General features: G+C 42.0%; 1 protein-coding gene across 2 annotated transcripts in view; it reads right to left on the bottom strand.

The window, feature by feature from the left end:
• Positions 1-5,459: 5,459 nt before the first annotated feature.
• Positions 5,460-19,443, bottom strand: part of CBX1 (chromobox 1) — a 29,625-nt gene continuing 15,641 nt past the window's right edge. For both annotated transcript variants that reach the window (XM_060646298.3, XM_060646297.3), the window contains exons 2-5: positions 10,606-10,782; positions 10,099-10,276; positions 9,434-9,528; positions 5,460-6,961 (exon numbers count right to left, since the gene is read on the bottom strand). In XM_060646298.3, the coding sequence (XP_060502281.1) occupies positions 6,817-6,961; positions 9,434-9,528; positions 10,099-10,276; positions 10,606-10,745 (558 nt within the window). In that variant the 5' untranslated portion in view covers positions 10,746-10,782 and the 3' untranslated portion in view covers positions 5,460-6,816. The remainder of the gene's footprint in view (positions 6,962-9,433; positions 9,529-10,098; positions 10,277-10,605; positions 10,783-19,443) is intronic.

Below are 19,443 nucleotides of genomic sequence, written 5' to 3'. Positions count from 1 at the left end.
CGTGCTTGCTGGAACCGCCACCACATCTTGGGGTGGGTGCTTAGCAGACGCTCACCCGGCAGCCTGTGAAATTACTGGACGAGGCTTAGGACCAGAAGCTGTGATCCCCGTAGTGGAACCTGTGATCTTGAACTCCAGTGTACCATCCGGCTTAGAGCGGCAGTCCTTCCATGATGCTACTGGAGTATCCCAAGGGGCGGGACAGAATTCTGGGAATGACATCGATTTGTTTCAGTTTACAATGGCTTTTTAAAACCGCCATCTCTAGTTGGAAAGCGTCGGTCATCTCAAACAAGAGCTCTTTCCTAGTTAGGAGTTAACTAAGGTCTGTAAGCCATACAAAACCAACATTCTTAAAAAGAGAAGGACTAAACATTAACTTTAATTCGTGCTGGTAAAAAATACAAATCACGTATAGAAGAGTAAATCGTGAGAAGTAAAACTCCGGAGAGTCCTGTTTTTGTATCCCTTCTAGAAATGTGTATATGCATTTTTGTCTGTTTAAGGACACGATTAGGCTGTAGCTTTTACCTTGTTTTGCAACTTTTCTAACCTAACATATTTAAGTATTTTTCGAGAGAAAAATTCCTCTCACCCTGTTAGTGTTGCCCCTGGCCTGAGAAAGTATATTTTTGTCTCTCCTCCCCTCTGTCCCCTTACGGAGAGATGCACAGTTATGTCTAGGATCCCGCTGATTAGCTTGGCTTTGGGCCAAGTTGGTCAGCACTTGCTGTGGGGTTGACCTCTTTTTGCTGCTGGCAGGTGGAGTGGGTGCTCCGGCTTCAAGGCTTCTTCTGGCAGGAAGATCTGAGGACTCAAGTAAGGCCTGTCAAAGAGCCGCTGCACCTCCGACAAGAAGTGAGAAGGGGTCTTAGACTTGGCAGGGAGATGGACAGGCCTCAGAGTTAACTGAGGACCAAACTTCCGGGTGAGCTGCTTGGGTGGGGGCAGAAGCCTGGCTTTCCCTTGGCTTCAGCCTAGGTTCCATTCAAAGAGATTTTTTTCCCCCACATCCTAATTCACGTAAGCACTGGGAAATAGACCCATTTCCAGCCTCTGCCCTGCACAGATCTCACCAGTGGAGCTGGGGTCACTATTTCAGGGTCAATAAAAATAGGAGAGATGCAGAACTGAGGGGAAATACAGTGATCTAGAGAAGGTTCAGTGTCACCAAGACTTGGCCTCCATGGCGGAATCCCTGCCCTGACTAGGTAAAGCTGAAGAGCAACTAGTCAAACAGGCAGTGGATGGGAAGTACTTTCCCTGGAGCCCCGACTTCCTCGGGCAGCCCTCGGCCCTTTTACAAGCCCCAACTACACCAGGCCTTGCCGCTTCTTAGGTTTCTTTGGCAAATAGCTGGAAAAACAAGTGCCTTACAGGAAAATAACATCCCCACCACCTTCATCCACATCTCCTACCTCACCCAGCAGGCAGTGACCTAGAGCTCCGGCTCCAGCTCCAACTAAGCAGTTGCACGGCATGGCCAGCAAGAAGTTCACTTCCTCATCAGCACTACCCACCTGCAAGCACAGGCACCAGATTGCTGGCTGCCTCCCTGGAGGTCCTGTTCCCAACCAAGTGTAGAAATTCTCTAGCGAAACCGACGTGCTTCATTGTCATGAGTGGTTAACCTTGTTTTCCTATCGTCCATCTGGGACAAGAAAAGGATGCAGACCTTCGGTTTGTCAAGGTAACAAGAACCTTTCTTTCACCTTTTACTTTTTTCTCAGAGGCCAGCGATCCTCCTCGCCTCTAGTTCTGAAGGAGCATGTGGGGACTTGGGATGCACATGGAACTTAGCACCCGATTTAAGTTTTGGTCCTTGCTGTGGCCAGGAGTTTGAAGGTTCAGGTCGGCCTGACTCAGCTGAGATACAGAATTTAGCGCACAAAACTGTCTGCAGGAGTGTCCGGGCCCCCACTGAAGAGGTGTGTTCTCAAAATCAGTTGGATAGAAACCCTGTCTTCCTTTTTTGAGTACACAAACATTGCAGAAACCCTTAAAGCTGGTTTCTTTTCCAGTCTAACTGCAGAATGGAGATGGGCCGCGTAGTGCTTATTACTTAATTCCAGACGCTCTTTCAACCAAGGAAAGAAAACCTAGTTGGAGAGAGGCAGAGAAAAGGCCGAGGAGTTGGTGCTCCGCCTTTTGTTTTAAACACAGATTTAATTAGGCTAATTCAGTTGTCTTAAACCTTCCAATCCTCAACTAGGGGCGCCAGCGGTAATTTAAACAATGGGCCGGCGTCCCACAGCTGGGCCCTAAAGTTGCCCAGTGTGACCCGAGGCTCTGCAAACAGGAAGTGGCAGGATTGGTCAAAGTCAACTACAATTTTAAATTCCTTGTGGGGTAAACAGTGGCTTTGGTACTATCACAAACCATCAAGCAAACCAACAGTGCAGATCCAGACGTACTATTGAATATGTTAACACGAACTAATATAAACAAAAGTTATAGAACTGAACCATCAGCATCTATTGTAAACTTAATGTTTCAGCCTTGCCTCAGAGTCCTGCTGCCTCACTGGCCTATGCAAAAAAAAAAAAAAAAAGAAAAAAGCCTTTAGAAACAATACTTGCTCTACCTGCTTCCACAGAGCAGAGCCAGCTACACTTTTAATTCCGGCGCAGGATGGTTTAATTTCAGATTTCGTTGGCTTTCAATATCCGGCAGTGTCCGCAGCAGGAAGCTCCCAAGGCCAAGGTCAATTAGAAGTCATCCATAGAAGAGAGATCAGCAATGGTGAACACATTGGTTAAAACAGCAATAACTTTGTAAGAAAATCTCTGTGCTGGACAGTCGAGCCAAGGTGATGCGCAGATCATGGACCGAGGACTGTCAGGGGAATCTTAAGCTCTGCTATCATCAAGCTTCCTTAACCACACACCAGGACACCCGGATGCCTCTGCTTGATTGCTTCCTACTGCCGAAAGGCAAGATGAAGCCAAGACTCCTTCCTTTACTAAGCTGAATGCTGGCTTGGTAGTGGAATTTGTATTTCAGTCAAGTTCTAGAGGAGGGGAAACACCGAGCCTGACTTCATTCAGTCCTGTCAGCTGTAAATACTTTTTAAAAGAAGACATCCTCATGAAAAGATCCAACTTGCACGTGAGATCAATGCTAGATCAACCAGTCAGGCTAGGCTAATTTGATCTCACATTCAACCTGGGTCCCTACATAGTTTCGGATCTAGAACCGTTGTTAGAAAACCTGGATTTCGGAATTTCAGTCCCACCAAATTATTTTGGAGCAGCAATTTCCTCATTTTCCCTTTCTCTGTGACAGAAAGGGTAACTTTGTAGCGCACATTCCCGGTGCCACAGGCCGTAAAGATGTGCTAAGCATACAATGGCCAGACACCAAATGGCCAAGTTAAAATCAAATTGAGCTGTTGGAATGAGTTCTGGAATAGAACACTGTATCTGAAAATAAGTACTTAAAAACTCAACTATTAAAAATTATTTAAAATTGGTAGTCAAGGGGTGCCTGGGTGGCTCAGCCAGTTAAGCGCCAACTCTTGATTTCAGCTCAGGTCACGATCTAATGGTTCGTGAGTTCAAGCCCTGTGCTGACAGCGTGGAGCCTGCTTGGGATTCCCTCTCTCCCTTTTTCTTTGCCCTTCCCCCACTCATGCTTGCTCTCAAAATAAATACTTTAAAAAAAAAAAAGGCTTTAAAATCCGTAGTCAAAACTTCCAAATGACATTGAAAAGCAGAAGCGATTATTCCTGAGCACCGTCAGTTGGTAGAATGCCTCTGTGGTGGTGACACTGTCCATTTACTGCACTAACTTGAAGCTCAAGACCGTGGAGGGGCAAAGTAATTGGCTGGCTCTGCCAGTGGAGGACACCCCAGATGATGCTGTCACCAAAGGAGTAAACTAGCCTCCTCTCGTGATGACTGGGGTAATCCCCTCTCTCCTCTTCAACCCCCGGGTGAGGAGTCTACGATGGCGCAGCTCCGTTGAAGCCGTCCACATCGCTTTCGCACTGCCTGAGGCAATGCTCCCCAATACCTTCTGAAACCGATGTGAGACTGCTTGCGCCTAGGTCTTGTCTTTTCGACATCTCTGCATGCATTTGTGGCTTCCACGAGTACTCGAGAAAAACTTATCCTTGACCCTTAACGTAGACGTGACAGTTGGCTTTCAAAGAGACGAAACTGACCATCTAGCCTCACTTCAGTGAACGTCGCAAGCATTATCAATTTCGGCGTCTTCCCAGGGCAAGAATGGTATGGTGTTGCGGGAGTTCAGGAATGCCAGAGATGACAGGTGGGTTCCAAAGGTTAAGACCAGGGCTAAACAGCAGTGTCCTCCGGACACACACCAAGGCTGGGGGCTAATTTCAGTGCGTCTAATGATACACAACAGAACCGGAACGTCTCTGTCCACCTCACCCTCTCTCCGCTAGCAGCTGATGGCTCTGCTGCTGCCAACCACAAGGACGTACCTAGGCCTCTGCACAGAAAGGCCTCCTCCCCAGCTCCATTCTACCTTGTCTCCCCAAACTCCTAGGAGGCTTTTTTGTTTTAAAAGATTTTAAGTAATCTCTACACCCAGCACGGGACTTGAACTCACAACCCTGAGATCAAGAGTTGTATGTTCTACCAACTGAGCCAGCCTGGCACCCCAAGGAGGTTTTTTTGAAAAAAAATATTTACACATCGGTTTATTTGGAACAAATGCTTTGTACTAGTGAGTAGAGCTGAGATGAGCTCAGTGGAGATCCCATTTTCCCTTTTAATAAATAACAAGGGTGTAGTCCCATTTTGGCTCTAGAATCATAGGCAGAAAACCTGTTAAGAAAGCAGATAACGGGTGCCTGGGTGGTTCAGTCAGTTAAGCGTCAGACTCTTGATTTTGGCTCAGGTCATGAGTTCACAGTTCATGGGGTTGAGCCCTGCGTCTACCTCTGTGCTGACAGTGGGGAGCCTGCTTGGGATTCTCTCTCACTCTCTCTGCCCCTCCCCTGCTTGTTCTCTCTCAAAATAAATAAACTAAAAAAAAAAAAAAAAAAAAATGGATAACGTTTTAATTCAGTGATCAAACACGAGGCCAATTCCTGTAAACTTTGGAGTTGAGCTAAGGTCACATAAATCTACAAAATACATGAGCCAAGAACTAAACCTAACTCAAAAACCCACGTTTCCAAACTTATCCTACTTTGGAAGTGCTAGCAGGTTACAGAGCTAAATAAACCGTTTGAGCAATATGAAGACAGAACGATGTGACATTCTTTACACAGTATCTGTAGCAATTGTAAATGCTCAATAAATATTTACTATATAAATGATAAGACCACTCAAAGATTCCGGCCAGGCAGGCATGAGATTTTTAAGTTTACAGTGTTCAAGAAATAAAACCAACTGTGGAAGTTGCTTCCTTATAGGCTGAACTTACAAGGTTATGAAAGGCAAGGAGGGTTTTTGGTAGTACTTAATCAAGACAGAAATCAACGATTATAAATCTATAGTTTTATTAAGACAAAAACTGACAATGTGATATGAAGTTTACATTTAAACAAAGTTTTCACAGAAACCTAACACATGCCTAAAAAGATTTTACAATGGAGTTCTAGATACAGGTCTAGACGATGTCAAGAACTGATGTATCTCTTGATTCAAGACAGCATTTTGGGTATTAGTTAATTCTTAGGATTAAAAAAACTTTTTGTTTTGGGTTTTAAAGTGAACCACTGCCCCAGTATGAAAGTTTAATCTTCTCCTGAGACCAGGGCTTTTGCAATCACTCAACTCTGTAAGTGATTCAGTGAACTTGTGCTGTCAGTGACTGAACCCTGCCACCAATGATTTCAGAGTTCAAAGTTCAAATAACAGGCTCCAAGAGTTTTCCACCCTAAGAGCGTGGGCCCTTGTCTTTTTCTACTCTCTCACCTTCTATGCCACCCTCTTCCCTTCCCCAAATACCTCAGCCAGTGGCTTGGATGGACAAGCTGACGTTTAAAACTTCATAATTGGAAAATAAAGGGTCTTCTTATCAATTTCAAGAATTAGCACCTCTAAAACAGAACCATCTGCCTCTGCATACGCTCCAAAAAGACCTTCCCTTTTCAACCAGTTTCCTTCCCCAAAATGGCAGCTTTGGTAATTTATTAACTGGCTTAGTCCTCTGCTGGGAACAGCATTAAGCTCAGGCAGGGAACACCTTGGCTTGTAAGTTTCAGGCATTCACAGCTTTTGAAGTCTCTCACAGTCCTCATTTAGGTTGCCAATGACCTTTTTGAAAAGATAAAATATTCTGGACACAGAACCAAATCACCACAAGTTTGTTCTTTCCATTGTTTCACCATTTCCCCAATCAGGCCCCAAATTTTAACAAAAATGATCCTACCCATCTCCGTTCCTTCCCACCCCCGACCCTCCCACCCCCAAATAATACACCAGTAATAGCCAAAAACTACACACATGCTACGCTGTAAAAATGCAGAGTTAACACTATTGGGAAGAAGGCTGTGGGTTGTGGAGATGCGCTTTGAAGATCTACAGTATCTTTTGCTTTCCCACACACCCATTCTGCAAGTTCTGTCCTTCATGGAAGGCCCTTTGCCTTTCTCAGCAAAGTACAGAATGGGCTGCCTTGCAACACTTCTCCTTCCCCTCCACTGGGATGGGTGTGCAAACTACACAGCATGGAAAGGCTTTAAAGCACTTGGGCTGCTGTAGGGCACAGAAACGATACTGGCTCTTCAAAGGACATCTTCTCAAGCCACCTCTATGGTGCCAAGACAAGTAGAATTCCTTCCCTCCCCACTTGAAACCCACAGTCAGATGTGACAGGGGCTGGTACTCAGGAGAGTTAATTCTTGTCATCTTTTTTGTCATCATCCTCCGAGGGGTAAGAATGCCACGTCAGCCTTTCCTCATAGAAGGATATGACCACCTGTGGGCACTTGACATTGGCTTCCTTGGCAGGGACTAGGTCAGCCTCATCAGAATTTTTCCTGCAGAACAAAGCAGAGAGACTTTGAGACCAGGTGCTGGTGGTCTCTTGACTTGGATCGCACAAGGGATAGGGCTTTAAAAGTATTAATTCAAAAAGAGTAGCCTAGGGAAGGGTGATAACATGGCCCAAGCAGCATTTAGTGGAGTGACATCCTCAGAGATCTTCTACTGAAAATCCTCTCTGGGTATCTTTGTTAAAAGCTAAGTCACTTAACTCAGTCTATCACATCTGAACCTCTGCAAGGCCACAAAAAAATCATGACTCTCAGATTCTTGAAGAGCAGAGAAAAACTAGGGGCACCTGGGTGGCTCGGTTGGTTAAGCATCCAACTTCGGCTCAGGTCATGATCTCAGTTCATGGGCTCAGACCCCACATCGGGCTCTGTGCTGACAGGCCTGGAGCCTGCTTCAGATTCTGTGTCTCCCTCTCTCTCTGCCCTCTCCCCCTTGCACTCTGTCTCTCTCTCAAAAATAAATAAATGTTAAAAAACTTAAAGAAAAAGAGAAAAAGAAAGAAAGAAAGAAAGAAAAAAAGAAAGAAAGAAAGAAACTACTATAATCTTCCCAAAGTCATATCTCAGCTGCCATGAACCCATGGAGACATCTCAGCTTTGTAATAAAATGTAATACCATGTTGGATAATAAGATTTAATACCATTGGCTCTTGCCAATGCGCTGACTCATAATTACACTGTTTAACATTACCAAATGCCATGCTCACACAGATATTCCACAACTCCCAGGTGCTTTGAAATGGTGCTTCAACACTGGGAAGTAGAAAATAAGGGACTGTTACATAATTCTTTATATTTTTCTGAATTTAAGATGGTCTCAAAATGTGAAATTCACATACATATTACAAGGGACTTAGCAGTAAAGCCATTGGGAATGTCCTAGATGGGAGCAGTAGCATTAAGGCAGATAGCAGATATATAATGGGATCTGTGATGAGGCACCACCCAAAACTTCCGCAACTCAGCAACAGGTACCAAAGCCAGAGAGCCCCAAGGAACCAGCGTTGACTAAGCTGGTAAAATAGGCTGCTGAACAATGGACTGAAGAGAATGGGAGGGAAAAGGAGTATAACAATACGGGAGCCTGAAGCAGGCTGCCCTTATTGACAATTCAACACCTTCTGAGGAAAGTTCAGTCATTTTATGGCCAAGAAATATTTGCTATTTTGGAAATGGACAAGTATCTCAACTTTCCAGGAAAATAACCTTAAAGTGAACTTGGTTTTATAATCACAATCCTACTATTTCAACCTGTAGTGTTACATTCAGGTAGAACCTTTACAAACAGCAGTAATTCAATTAAAGGAGTGTAATCTTAAACAATATGGAGATACTAATGTAACCCAGAATGGTCACATGCAGACAGAAAGTATATTCTAATTGGACTGTAACTCCTGGTATTGATCCTTCCCCCCCCCCCAGATGCAGCACCTTAAAAATGAACTTTTCTCCTATGGGCTAGCAATATATCAGCTAAAAGATGATCAGATTCAGTGAACACCTAGGGAATGCATAATAAGAAAACAGAGTTTCAGCTAATTGTGACATAGGCTTCCAGTAGTGTCAAAGTTAGGCCTCTCTGGCCACCTTCTAAACAAGAGGAATGAAGAGTAGATACGAGTTTCCAAGAAGGGTCTAGACTCACAAAAGGACAAAATCCTTAGAATGCTGCCTTGACTGGCAGAAGTTTGGAATTATTTACTCCTACATTTTTTTTAGGACAATAATTGAGACCCATGTGGGGGAAGAAAATAGCACAAGCATTTTTCAACAAGCAAGAAATAGGGAAGAAAGCCTTTCTTTTGGACAGAGTAGGGGAATTTTAGAGAATTTGGGATTAATTACAGTTCTTAAAATTCTCAAGACAACTGTTTTCATTAAGCCGCTTCATGGAATATTACTACCATTGGTATTTATACTTCTGGAAGGAAAAAAAAAAGCCTTGTTCTACACTCAGTATAGTAAAGGGGACTTGCTGACCCCTACTGGCTGATCCTGGAATTACACAATTGGCACAAATGAGAAAGGATCTATCAAGGACAAAGGAAGAGCTACAGAAATTCTTAACCCTGAAAAGTTAACAGAAAACATCTGATCCTGGGGCCAGCCCGATCTTTATTAAGGAGGTGGTAGAAGGGGAGGGTGGTTCAATCACATTTCATATCTTTTTCCTTTATTTACAGAAGTGAAATGTGATTCCTCCCCACACCTTCTCCATTCTGGATTTTCTCCCACCTCCTAAAAAATGGGCAAAGACTGAGAATCCTAAGGGCCCCTACCTGTATAACTCATGAGTCCAGGTTGGCAGTCAGGCCGAGGGTCACTATCGAAGGACTATGCCATCTTAAAGATTTCACACTTGGGCGACTGGAATTTCGAAGGTCCAGCTCTTTTCCTCTGGCATGGAACAGATGGGGAGAAGAAAAAACCACCACACAGAGCCACTGGCAGACTCACCATTTCATCAGGAACATGAGTTCTCCACTGGAGTCTGTAGCTCCAATAATCCGCTCTGGCTCCAAACCCCGGGCAAAGCCTCGTGGCTTTTCTGACTGTGAAAACCAGATGAATGGAACAATTTTAATTATATGGAATTGTTATCCAGACTGGAGTCACTCCGGTTTCTCTGATTAATATAATGACACTCTTGCCAATATTCCACCAATACCTTGGCTCCAAGTCACAGGCCTTTTTGCATCCTTGGGTGATTCTTCCATCAAGGTCTTAAGGTTTCCCCATATGTAAAAAGGGACATACGTCTCAAGCAAAATAAATGTTCACAACTGTTTCTTCCCCTTCAGAAGACAACTTACTTTAAGGTATTGAATAGATGAAAATAGCTACCTTACAGTTGTAATGATTACAACACTGAAAACGATCTTTTTACGGGAATGAATTTAGTTGCACTTCTTCCTGAACCTCAGATAAAATAAGTACAGATTAAGTGAACCCCCAAAACACTTTGAAAGCATTAGCATAGCTAAGATTCCAGAAGGAATGAGAGATGGCTGCTGAGGTCCAAGAAACAGCAGAATAAAAGTATTTAACTTTAAATTTAAAGAGCTTTTAGTTTCTTTGACAGCAGTAGGAATTCTAGACTAGTAAAAATTTTCTCTCCTTACCTCTTCTTTCTTCTTCTTTGGTTTGCTCTCCTCTCCCTTATCTTCAGAATCAGAGTCAGCTTTGCGCTTGCCTCCCTCTGATTTATCTGTCTCATGTGCTGTTTTCTGTGACTGTAGAAATTCGGCAATGAGATCAGGGCAATCCAGGTTCTCTTCTGGCTCCCACGTGTTATCCTCACTGAAATCAGAGGGCACAGTGAGTCACACTTTCCACTCAAAGTTAGCACACTCATACTAAGGAGACGCACAGGATGACAAGAGCTGGTGCCCTTGGAAGAGAGGAGTTAATGATGATGAGGAACCAGATTTTGTCCAAGATCAAGAACTTGGTAATGCTGAAATTTCTTGGTGGGCGGGAGGGGAGATAAGGGACTTTTAGACCATAAGCCATGGAGGCCAGGCCTGGGTCACACTACATATTGGAGCACTCTAGGCCTTGCACATTACTAGACTCCTGAGAAAGTTGGTGACTACATGGATGGATTTAGCCAGGTTAATGAAACTTACTCTGAGAACCCCTTCCACTTTAGGAGGTACTCCACTTTGCCCTTTACCACTCGACGGTCAAGAACTTTTTCCACCACATATTCCTCTTCCTCCTCTTCTAGCACCTCCTCCACTTTCTTCTTGTTTTGTTTCTTCCCCATAGTGCCCGCCAGCTTTCTGGTCTAAAGGGTGACGCTGCTAAAGTGACAAAATAAAAAGGGCATTAGGGCACACTTTTCTTGGTTAGGTGAATATTCGGATGGTTAGAAACCCAGGGGCATCACTGATGACTTTAATAGTGTATCCTTGTATTACGTATTCCACCTTTTCGGCTTCAGTAAAAAATAAAGTTTTCTAATATGTTCTGATATGAAAGCTAGTTCATAAAAAGCCCCAACCAATCTCACAGCAAAACTCCTTTATTCTTGCATAATCACCTAACACTTTTATACCTATTCTAAGTTAAAAAGTTTCCAATACCCCTTTTAGTATAAAGCATGGCATCTAAAATGTTATTCAATTGAAAGTAAGAGTCCTAAAAATAAGGTATAAACATTAAACTTACATACACATTAAACTTACATATAACCCTCTGATTCATACTTTCATCATATCACTAGACTTCCAACTTTTACAGTGCGAAGCAGCTTGTCCTATTTATCAAACATCTGGTTCGATTTTCCCCTTTGTATATGCATATATAATACAATGCATCCCTCTGCATTGTTACAACATTCTCTCCTGAGTCTCAAGGTTCTTTTTTTAAAATGTTTGTTTATCGGGGTGCTTGGGTGGCTCAGGTCATGATCTCACAAGCTCATGAGTTTGAGCCCCACGTGGGGCTTGTGCTAACAGCTCGGAGCCTGGAGCCTGCTTCGGATTCTCTGTCTCCCTCTCTCTGTTCCTCCCCTGCTCGCACACTCTCTCTCTTTCTCTCAAATATAAATATTAAGAAGTTTTTTTTAAATAAATAAAATGTTTATTTATTTTGGGGGGGGGCAGAGGGAAAGGGAGAGAGAGAATCTCAAGCAGGATCCGTGCTGCCAGCATAGCCCGACATGGGGCTCAATCTCATGAAACATGAGATCATGACATAAGCAGAATTGAGTTGCACGCTTAACCAACTGAGCACCCACAAGGTTCTTTATGTGGTCTTTTCCAAATGCCATCAATGATTTACAATGTGAAAGTTTCTTCTTCGTTTCTTATTCTACTTAGCTTATTTCTGAGGTTCAGAAAGACTTATAAAAATGCCAGAATGACCATGAAATTCTCTAATTGGGGCACTGCAATAATTTGGAAAAATGAACAGGAAAAAAAGAGATAGTTATCACAGATAATAAAACCTGAGTTAATTCTTTTGTAAAATACTTCTTTAGGCTGAGTGACTTCTAAGGATTTTTTCCAATGCTAAAACTCTAGTCCCCTATAAATCTGTTTTTAGTCCTTCAGATACAATTGGGACAGCTGGCAGGCTTAAAGCCATTTGTTTACCAATTTGCGTCAGTAGGTGGCGCCATAAGATACCAACACATCAGAACTGATCTACAAAACTGGCCCCAAATCTACAAATTCATGGATCACAGCTGCCACAATGAGATACAAAGAATCAAGAGAATGGCAGATAATTCAAGCCAAATTACTACCATCTATGAACTTAAGATAATGCTGATTTGGGGCTAAACTGGTTGTTCATCCTTGGGAAAAGGAGTCTTACTTAGCCTAGGTAGAAACTCTTCTAAATATACTTTAGGGGTACCTCACAGCTGGCTCAGTCAGAACAGCATGAGACTCTTGATCCCAGGGTTTGAGTTCGATCCCTACGTTGGGTATAGAGTACATAAAAAGAAAATATTTAATAAACAAACTTTAAAACTGACATGTACAAAATGTCTTTTTGAAAAAGTCCACTATAGTCCATATGAAATATAACAAATTTTCATCGAAGTCAGGATCATCATTATGAATCAGTTAAATTATCCACAGAAATTTTGGTTTATACTGAGATATTCCCATGTCTGCATATATGAGCAATGCTGACTTACTGAAACATTTAACTACTAGAAAATCTGGACACTGGTGGATACTGGAGATTCAAGAGAATAAGAAATGCTTCCTGCCTTTCTGATGCTTAATGTCCGATAAGAAAAATGTAGATACCACTTCCACTTAAAGGTATTCTGAACTTTTGCAAGGTAGCACGAAACACTGTTTTCTGGAGTGCTTTTAGTATGGTCTAAGGCAACACCTAAGCCCCACCTTTACAGAGGGGTTCAGAACATTACCTGTGCTCAGGTAAGAGGCATCTTTTCAACCCTCTTCCTTCTCCATTTACATACTGAAGAATCTGCTTTGCTTTCCTTCACCCCCCACCCAGTCCCTCTATCTTTTAGAGAAAATGCCACACGTTTTCCCTTCCTTCTTTTACTGAACCAACTTATCAGTGGATTGCAGTTAGCTTCATGTGCCTTTGATTCAGAGGCTGTGTGTACTTCTTTCTGGAGGGAGATGCTTTCAGGTTTTCAAATTTCTGACTGCTATATGGCAAGTGTTATTTTATGAGGAAAGAAAAATCTGATTTCCCTTCTGGATTGTGTTTCCTTCCAAGAATAAATGCTCTCTATTCCTTGCTTTCTTCCACTGTGAGTTGAAGAGGTAAAGCAGGATTCCCTGTCAGTCTTTGGTTAACATGCAGAGAAAAATAAACTGACCATCACCTTTAGATAACAAAGGTTACCACAACTCCCTGCATTAATTTGGTCTTGGACATTGGAAGATACTCCCTTTCTCAACTGATGGAAGGAAAATAATGGGTTATAGACCATGCAAAACAGTAATTGTTCCCTAATAACTTCTCTACCAAGTAATTAAATTTAAGAAAGTAAAGGAAAGGCATTCTATCACTAAGGCTTCAGAATCCTGAGTTATTTAAAGCCCCGTGTTATCCACATTAATAGTTATACTTGTCTTACAAAAAGAAACAGCACTGAATACTGCCTATCCGATTGTCTTACTATGAACCAAAAGGATCAGGACAGCTTCTGGTTTATCTCTGGCTACTGTAGGCCTCTTCTCCCTGTATCATTAGCATGGTCCCAAGGAGGAAGAGTCATAGAACAGAACAGTTTAACTAGCTTAACTCACTGTCTTAACAACTCAAGGGGTGCCTGGGTAGCTGAGTTGACTAAGTGGCCAACTCTTGATTTCAGCACAGGTCATGATCTCACAGTGTGTGCTTATGCCCAGCATTAGACTCTGCACTGAAGGCATGGAGCCTGCTGGGGATTCTCACTCCCTCCCCACCCCTCTCTCAATATAAATAAAGAAGCTTTAAAAAAAAAATAAAAAAGAAGAACTCAAAAAAGTGAAGAATAAACAGACTCCCACTTCTCTCTGAGCCTTTTTTAAGGAGAGAGTGAGTGTGAGTGGGGAAGGGGGAGAGGGAGAGAGAGGCAGGGAGAGAGAGGCAGGGAGAGAGAGGCAGGGAGAGAGAGGCAGGGAGAGAGAGGCAGGGAGACAGGGAGAGAGAGAATTTCAAGCAGGCTCCAAGCCCAAGGTGGCGCTCCATCCCAAAGACCTTGGGATCATGACCTGAGCTGAAATCAAGAGTCAGAAGCTCAACAAACTGAGCCAACGAGATGCCCTTCTCTGAGCTTTTTTTTTTAAATCTTTTTTTTAATGTTTATTTATTTTTGAGAGAGAGAGAGAGAGAGAGAGAGAGAGAGCGCGCGTGCAAGCGGGAGAGGGGCAGAGAGGGAGACACAGAATCCGAAGCAGGCTCCAGGCTCTGAGCTGTCAGCCCAGAGCCCGACGCGGGCTCGAACTCCCGAACCGCGAGATCATGACCTGAGCCGAAGTCAGATGCTGACTGAGCCACTCAGGCGCCCCTCTCTGAGCTTTCTTAACTGGCTCATCCCAGCATCTACCTCAGGTACCAGATTCTTTATATTAGAGATTCTCAGCCAGGCTTCCCAATTTGAGTTTTTCTCTTATTTATAGGTAGTTCTATGGGGGCCTGAATAAGCAGTTTGTTAAAATCAATGTAGAAGTTGATTAAAAATGCAACCCACTCTTCCTATAGAATCTATCACCTTCAGAGGAGCCAAGAGCCCTCTTAAATATTACGAGTCAATTCTCCTATGGTTTCCAAAAGGATTATTTCAAGAGAAATCCTCCCTGAATATGACAGTCTCCAAACACTAGCAGGGATATCTGGAATTGAGGACTCTCAATCAGAATTGCTTGGCAAGGAAATTTCAAAGTAACTCAAATCAGTGTAGTAGCACAATGGAAAAATGCCTTTCATCAACACAACTTGCCACTCCCCCCCCCCCCCCCAGGCATCCTGGCAACCAAATCATGGCATCAGTTATAGAACATGGCCTATGAACATGGCCATGATCATAGAACATTTATGTCAGAACTATTTATGACAAAACATCGAAGAGGTGTACACAGGGTGAAAAGTTCCTGATTAACTCAAATCTTAATGTTTGGACAGGTCTTCTTAAGGCTTATCATGATGTTGCAGATAAAAAACCTAGAGTTGGGGTGCCTGGGTGGCTCAGTAGGTTGAGCGTCTGACTTCAGCTCAGGTCATGATCCATGGTTTGAGTATGATCCCTGCGTCGGACTCTGCTGTCAGCACAGAGCCCGCTTTACTTCGGGTCCTCTGTCCCTCCCCTCCTCTCTCTGCCCCTTCCCCCATGCTTTACCTCTCCCTCTCTCTCAAAAATCAACAGTAAAAAGAAAAAAAACCCCAACAAACTAGAGTTAACTAAGCTGCTATAACTTTTATCTAAATATTTACTGAGTCTGCCACATTTTAAGATGCCTAAAAAAAATAATACACTTGTATCGAACTTTAGAGTTTACAAAGTGCTACCTCACGTTACATCATTTGATCCTTCAAAACCATCCCGTGAAACAAACCACTGAGATGTTATCGACACCTCATAGATAACAGATTACAAGAAATAAATCACCTAAGGTCACATAATTAACAGAGCAAGCACCTCGGTAAGGACAGCAAGGCTGAGTGAGCTAAGGGCCCTGCTGCACACACACAACTAGGAGCTAGCCACGTATCTGTAGGAAGTCTTCCCTTTGGCCTGTACAAGAAAAGGACAGAGGTCTCTTTAAGTGGATCCTTCCTACAGTTTGTCATCAGTAAATAAGGAAGTGACTGATAATGATTCTCTTTTGAAAAGACCTTGTTGGGAATGCAAGCTGGTACAGCCACTCTGGAAAACAGTACGGAGGTGCCTCAAAGAACTAAAAATAGAACTACCCTACGACCCAGCAATAGCACTACTAGGCACTTATCCAAGGGATACAGGTGTGCTGTTTCGAAGGGACACGTGCCCCCCCATGTTTATAGCAGCACCATCAACAATAGCCAAAGTATGGAAGGAGCCCAAATGTCCATCGATGGATGAATGGATAAAGAAAATGTGGTATATATATATATACAATGGAGTAATTATTTGGCAATCAAAAAGAACGACATATTGCCATTTGCAACTACGTGGATGGAACTGGAAGATATTATGCTAAGTGAAATTAGTCAGAGAAAGACAAAAATATGACTTCACTCATATGAGGACTTTAAGAGACAAAACACATGAATATAAGAGAAGGGAAACAAAAATAATGTAAAAACAGGGAGGGGGACAAAACAGAAGAGACTCATAAATATGGAAAACAAACTGAGGGTTACTGGAGGGGGTGTGGGAGGGGGGGATGGGCTAAAGGGGGTAAGGGGCATTAAGGAATCTACTCCTGAAATCACTGTTGTACTATATGCTAACTAATTTGGATGTAAATTTAAAAAAATAAAAAATAAAATTAAAAAAAAAAAGAGGAAAAAAAAAAAAAGAAAAGACCTTGTAAGGTATATGGCTGTTAAAAAAACCAATGATTCCTAATTGGTTACTGCAATACAAAGGTATTCATTGTTAATTAAATCAGGAGGCAGTGACAAAGCATTGGTTGTTAGGGCCCCAGCAAGTCTTTGGAATCTTTTAAATCAACAAGTGCTAGATGGTGCAGATTTTGTGAAGTTAAACACCTACCAAGTAGGCTGAAGACAGCACGGAGAAAATGCCAATTTTAAGAAACCAAAATTTATAGTGTCCCAATGAATCCAGGAATGATGTAAATCTGAAGCAAGAGTCATGAACTCATAGCTCTTTCAAGAGAAAAAACCCACACATCCTCCACTAAGGCAGTTAGAAGCTAGAAAACAGGAACAATGCTACTTGAAAGCAGAAGGCAGTATAGTATCAGATACAAGGCATTTTATTTTGTTTTTGAGTAGCTGGTACTGATTTCTTGCCAGCTTGAAAGATCAAATTCCAGGTGTCAGTACAAGGTAACAACCACAGACCTCTGAAACCAAAGCAGTAGGGCTTTTAGCTAAATGTTAAGAAAAAGCATTCAGAATGTTGGTCTGGTGAGGTGACCACCTTTACTAAGGAAGAATTCATAGGAAAGCAGACTTTGAATAGAGAGTTTTCACTCATAAGAATCAGAATGACCTAGGGAGTTTAAAAATACAGATACCCAGATCCAATGACATAGAAAGTACGGTGTGTGTGTATATATATATATATATATATATATATATATATACACACACACACACATACTAACCATAATATAATGTATTCATATTCAATTACAAAAATATTTAATGTAGGAAATTACAATTCCTTGGCCCAAAACCTGTCAGCCTATTTATGTTTTTTTTAGTGTTTATTTATTTTTGAGAGAGAGACAGAGCATGAGCAGGGGAGGGGCAGAGAGGGAGACACAGAATCTGAAGGAGGCTCCAGGCTCTGAGCTCTCAGTGCAGAGCCTGGCATGGGGCTCGAACCCATGAATTGCAAGATTGTGACCTGAGCTGAAGTTGGATGCTTATCGGACTAAGCCACCCAGGCGGCCTAGCCTGTTTATGTTTCTATACATAAACACAGATATATATTAAGTGAAAATAGATATTATAATTCTACAACTTGCTTTTTAATAAAACGTACTATATCTTTGACACTGTTCCATAAAGATCTCCATTAAAAAATTTTTTGTAATGTTTATTTGTTTTGAGATTGAGTGCTAGTGGGGGAGGGGCAGAGAGAGAGGGAGACTGGAGAATTCAAAGCAGGCTCTATGTTGTCAGCGCAAAGTCTGACATGGGGCTTGAACCCATAAACCGCAAGATCCTGACCTGAGCCAAAGTCAGATGCTCAACCAACTGAGCGCCACCCAGGTGCCCCAAAGATCTCCATTCTTAACAAGCTGCATAGTATTCCATATTGTATGGACACATCATATCTAACCATTTACCAAGTGATGAAAATTTGGGTTGTTGCCAATTTTCTATTATTACAGTGTTCTTTGAACATGGCATCTGCATCTTTAAAACCTCCTTAGCAGATCTGTATGACTCTAGATCTTAGGGTCATGAGTTCAAGCTGGGTGTAGTTTGCTTAAAAATAGATAAATAAAATAAAAAGCTCCTTAGGTGATTTGATGCATATCCTTGGATAAAAGCCATTGCTAGAAGAGGATTGGCAGAAACTACATTCCTCAGGTGAAATCACACAATTACAGATATAAATCAATTCTCAGAGTTAGCTAAAAGGCAGGTGAACATTTTACTTTCTCCATCCATTTGAGAATTAAGACTGGAACAATAAACTAACCAATGTTCATGAAAACAAAATGATCTCTGTATCACATTCAACATCATTCAATCTAGATCTTTTTTTTTTTTTTTTTTTTTGGTACTAGCAATTGGAAGAACACTGCTTGAAGGATCCAGGATCCTTATATAGTTCCTTCCACCAAAAGAAAGCTAGTATGAGCACCAGAAAAGTCCCTTTCCTGTCCCTACCTCTCAAAACAACTTTATGCCTCTAGGTAGTTATATATATTTGCTCAGTTTCCTAATAAGCAAAATAGTATAACAACCCTCATGGCATTGATGCCTTTGAGGTGAGCTTTTATGACCTTCTAGGATTAAATCTATTTATATATTTGCATATATGTTCTACTTCATTAGATTACTGCTTCAAGTTTAAAGATAGCTTTCGGAAGCCCAAAATATTAAGACTCAATAAGAAAACAGCACTTCCATCGGGTGTATAGCTGAAATTCATGCCTAAGTTTTTAAAACCAGAGAGCAACTCCAGAACACACTCAAGAAGGACCCAGGTCTGGCTGGAACCAATAATTACGAAAAAGAGAAACCAAGATCTCATTTCTAGAAAACCAAGACAGAAGAGCTGCCAGAGACTGAAAAATCACATTTCATATATCTTAAGTGTAGGAATTTCTTCTGCTCTTCCTTTTACCTGGCCTATACAAGAAAATGGCAAAAGGAATTTATCTTCCTATGAAGACAGATGAGAGAGGTGAGAAAGGAAGTTCTAAATACAATGGAAAATGTCAACAAAATGGTTTATTTGTGAAAATAATTTTAAGATTTCTGAAGATCAATGTAAATACCAAAAATCAGTTTTGATGATCCAAATAGTAAAGTTTTATAACAAACTTTAAAAGTTGAGATTTCAGGCTCAGTTTTCTTTTTTTTTTTAATGTTTATTTTCGAGAGAGACAGAGATAGAGACAGAGCACAAGCAGGGGAGGGGAAGAGAGAGAGACACACACACAATCCAAAGGAGGCTCCAGGTCTGAGCTGTCAGCACAGAGCCCGACGTGGGGCTCGAACCCACAAACCAAGAGATCACAACCTGAGCCAAAGTCGGGTGTTTAACCAATTGAGCCGCCCACATGCCCCACAGACTGTTTTTACATACTAACTTTTTAAAAAAGGCAGCCATCCAATTAAATGAACAA

This window comes from Panthera onca, chromosome E1 (assembly GCF_046562875.1).
Source record: "Panthera onca isolate mPanOnc1 chromosome E1, mPanOnc1 haplotype 2, whole genome shotgun sequence".
Taxonomy (NCBI): Eukaryota; Metazoa; Chordata; class Mammalia; order Carnivora; family Felidae; genus Panthera; species Panthera onca.
The sequence above is the reverse complement of the archived record's forward strand: the minus strand, read 5'-3'. Positions and strand labels throughout refer to the sequence as shown.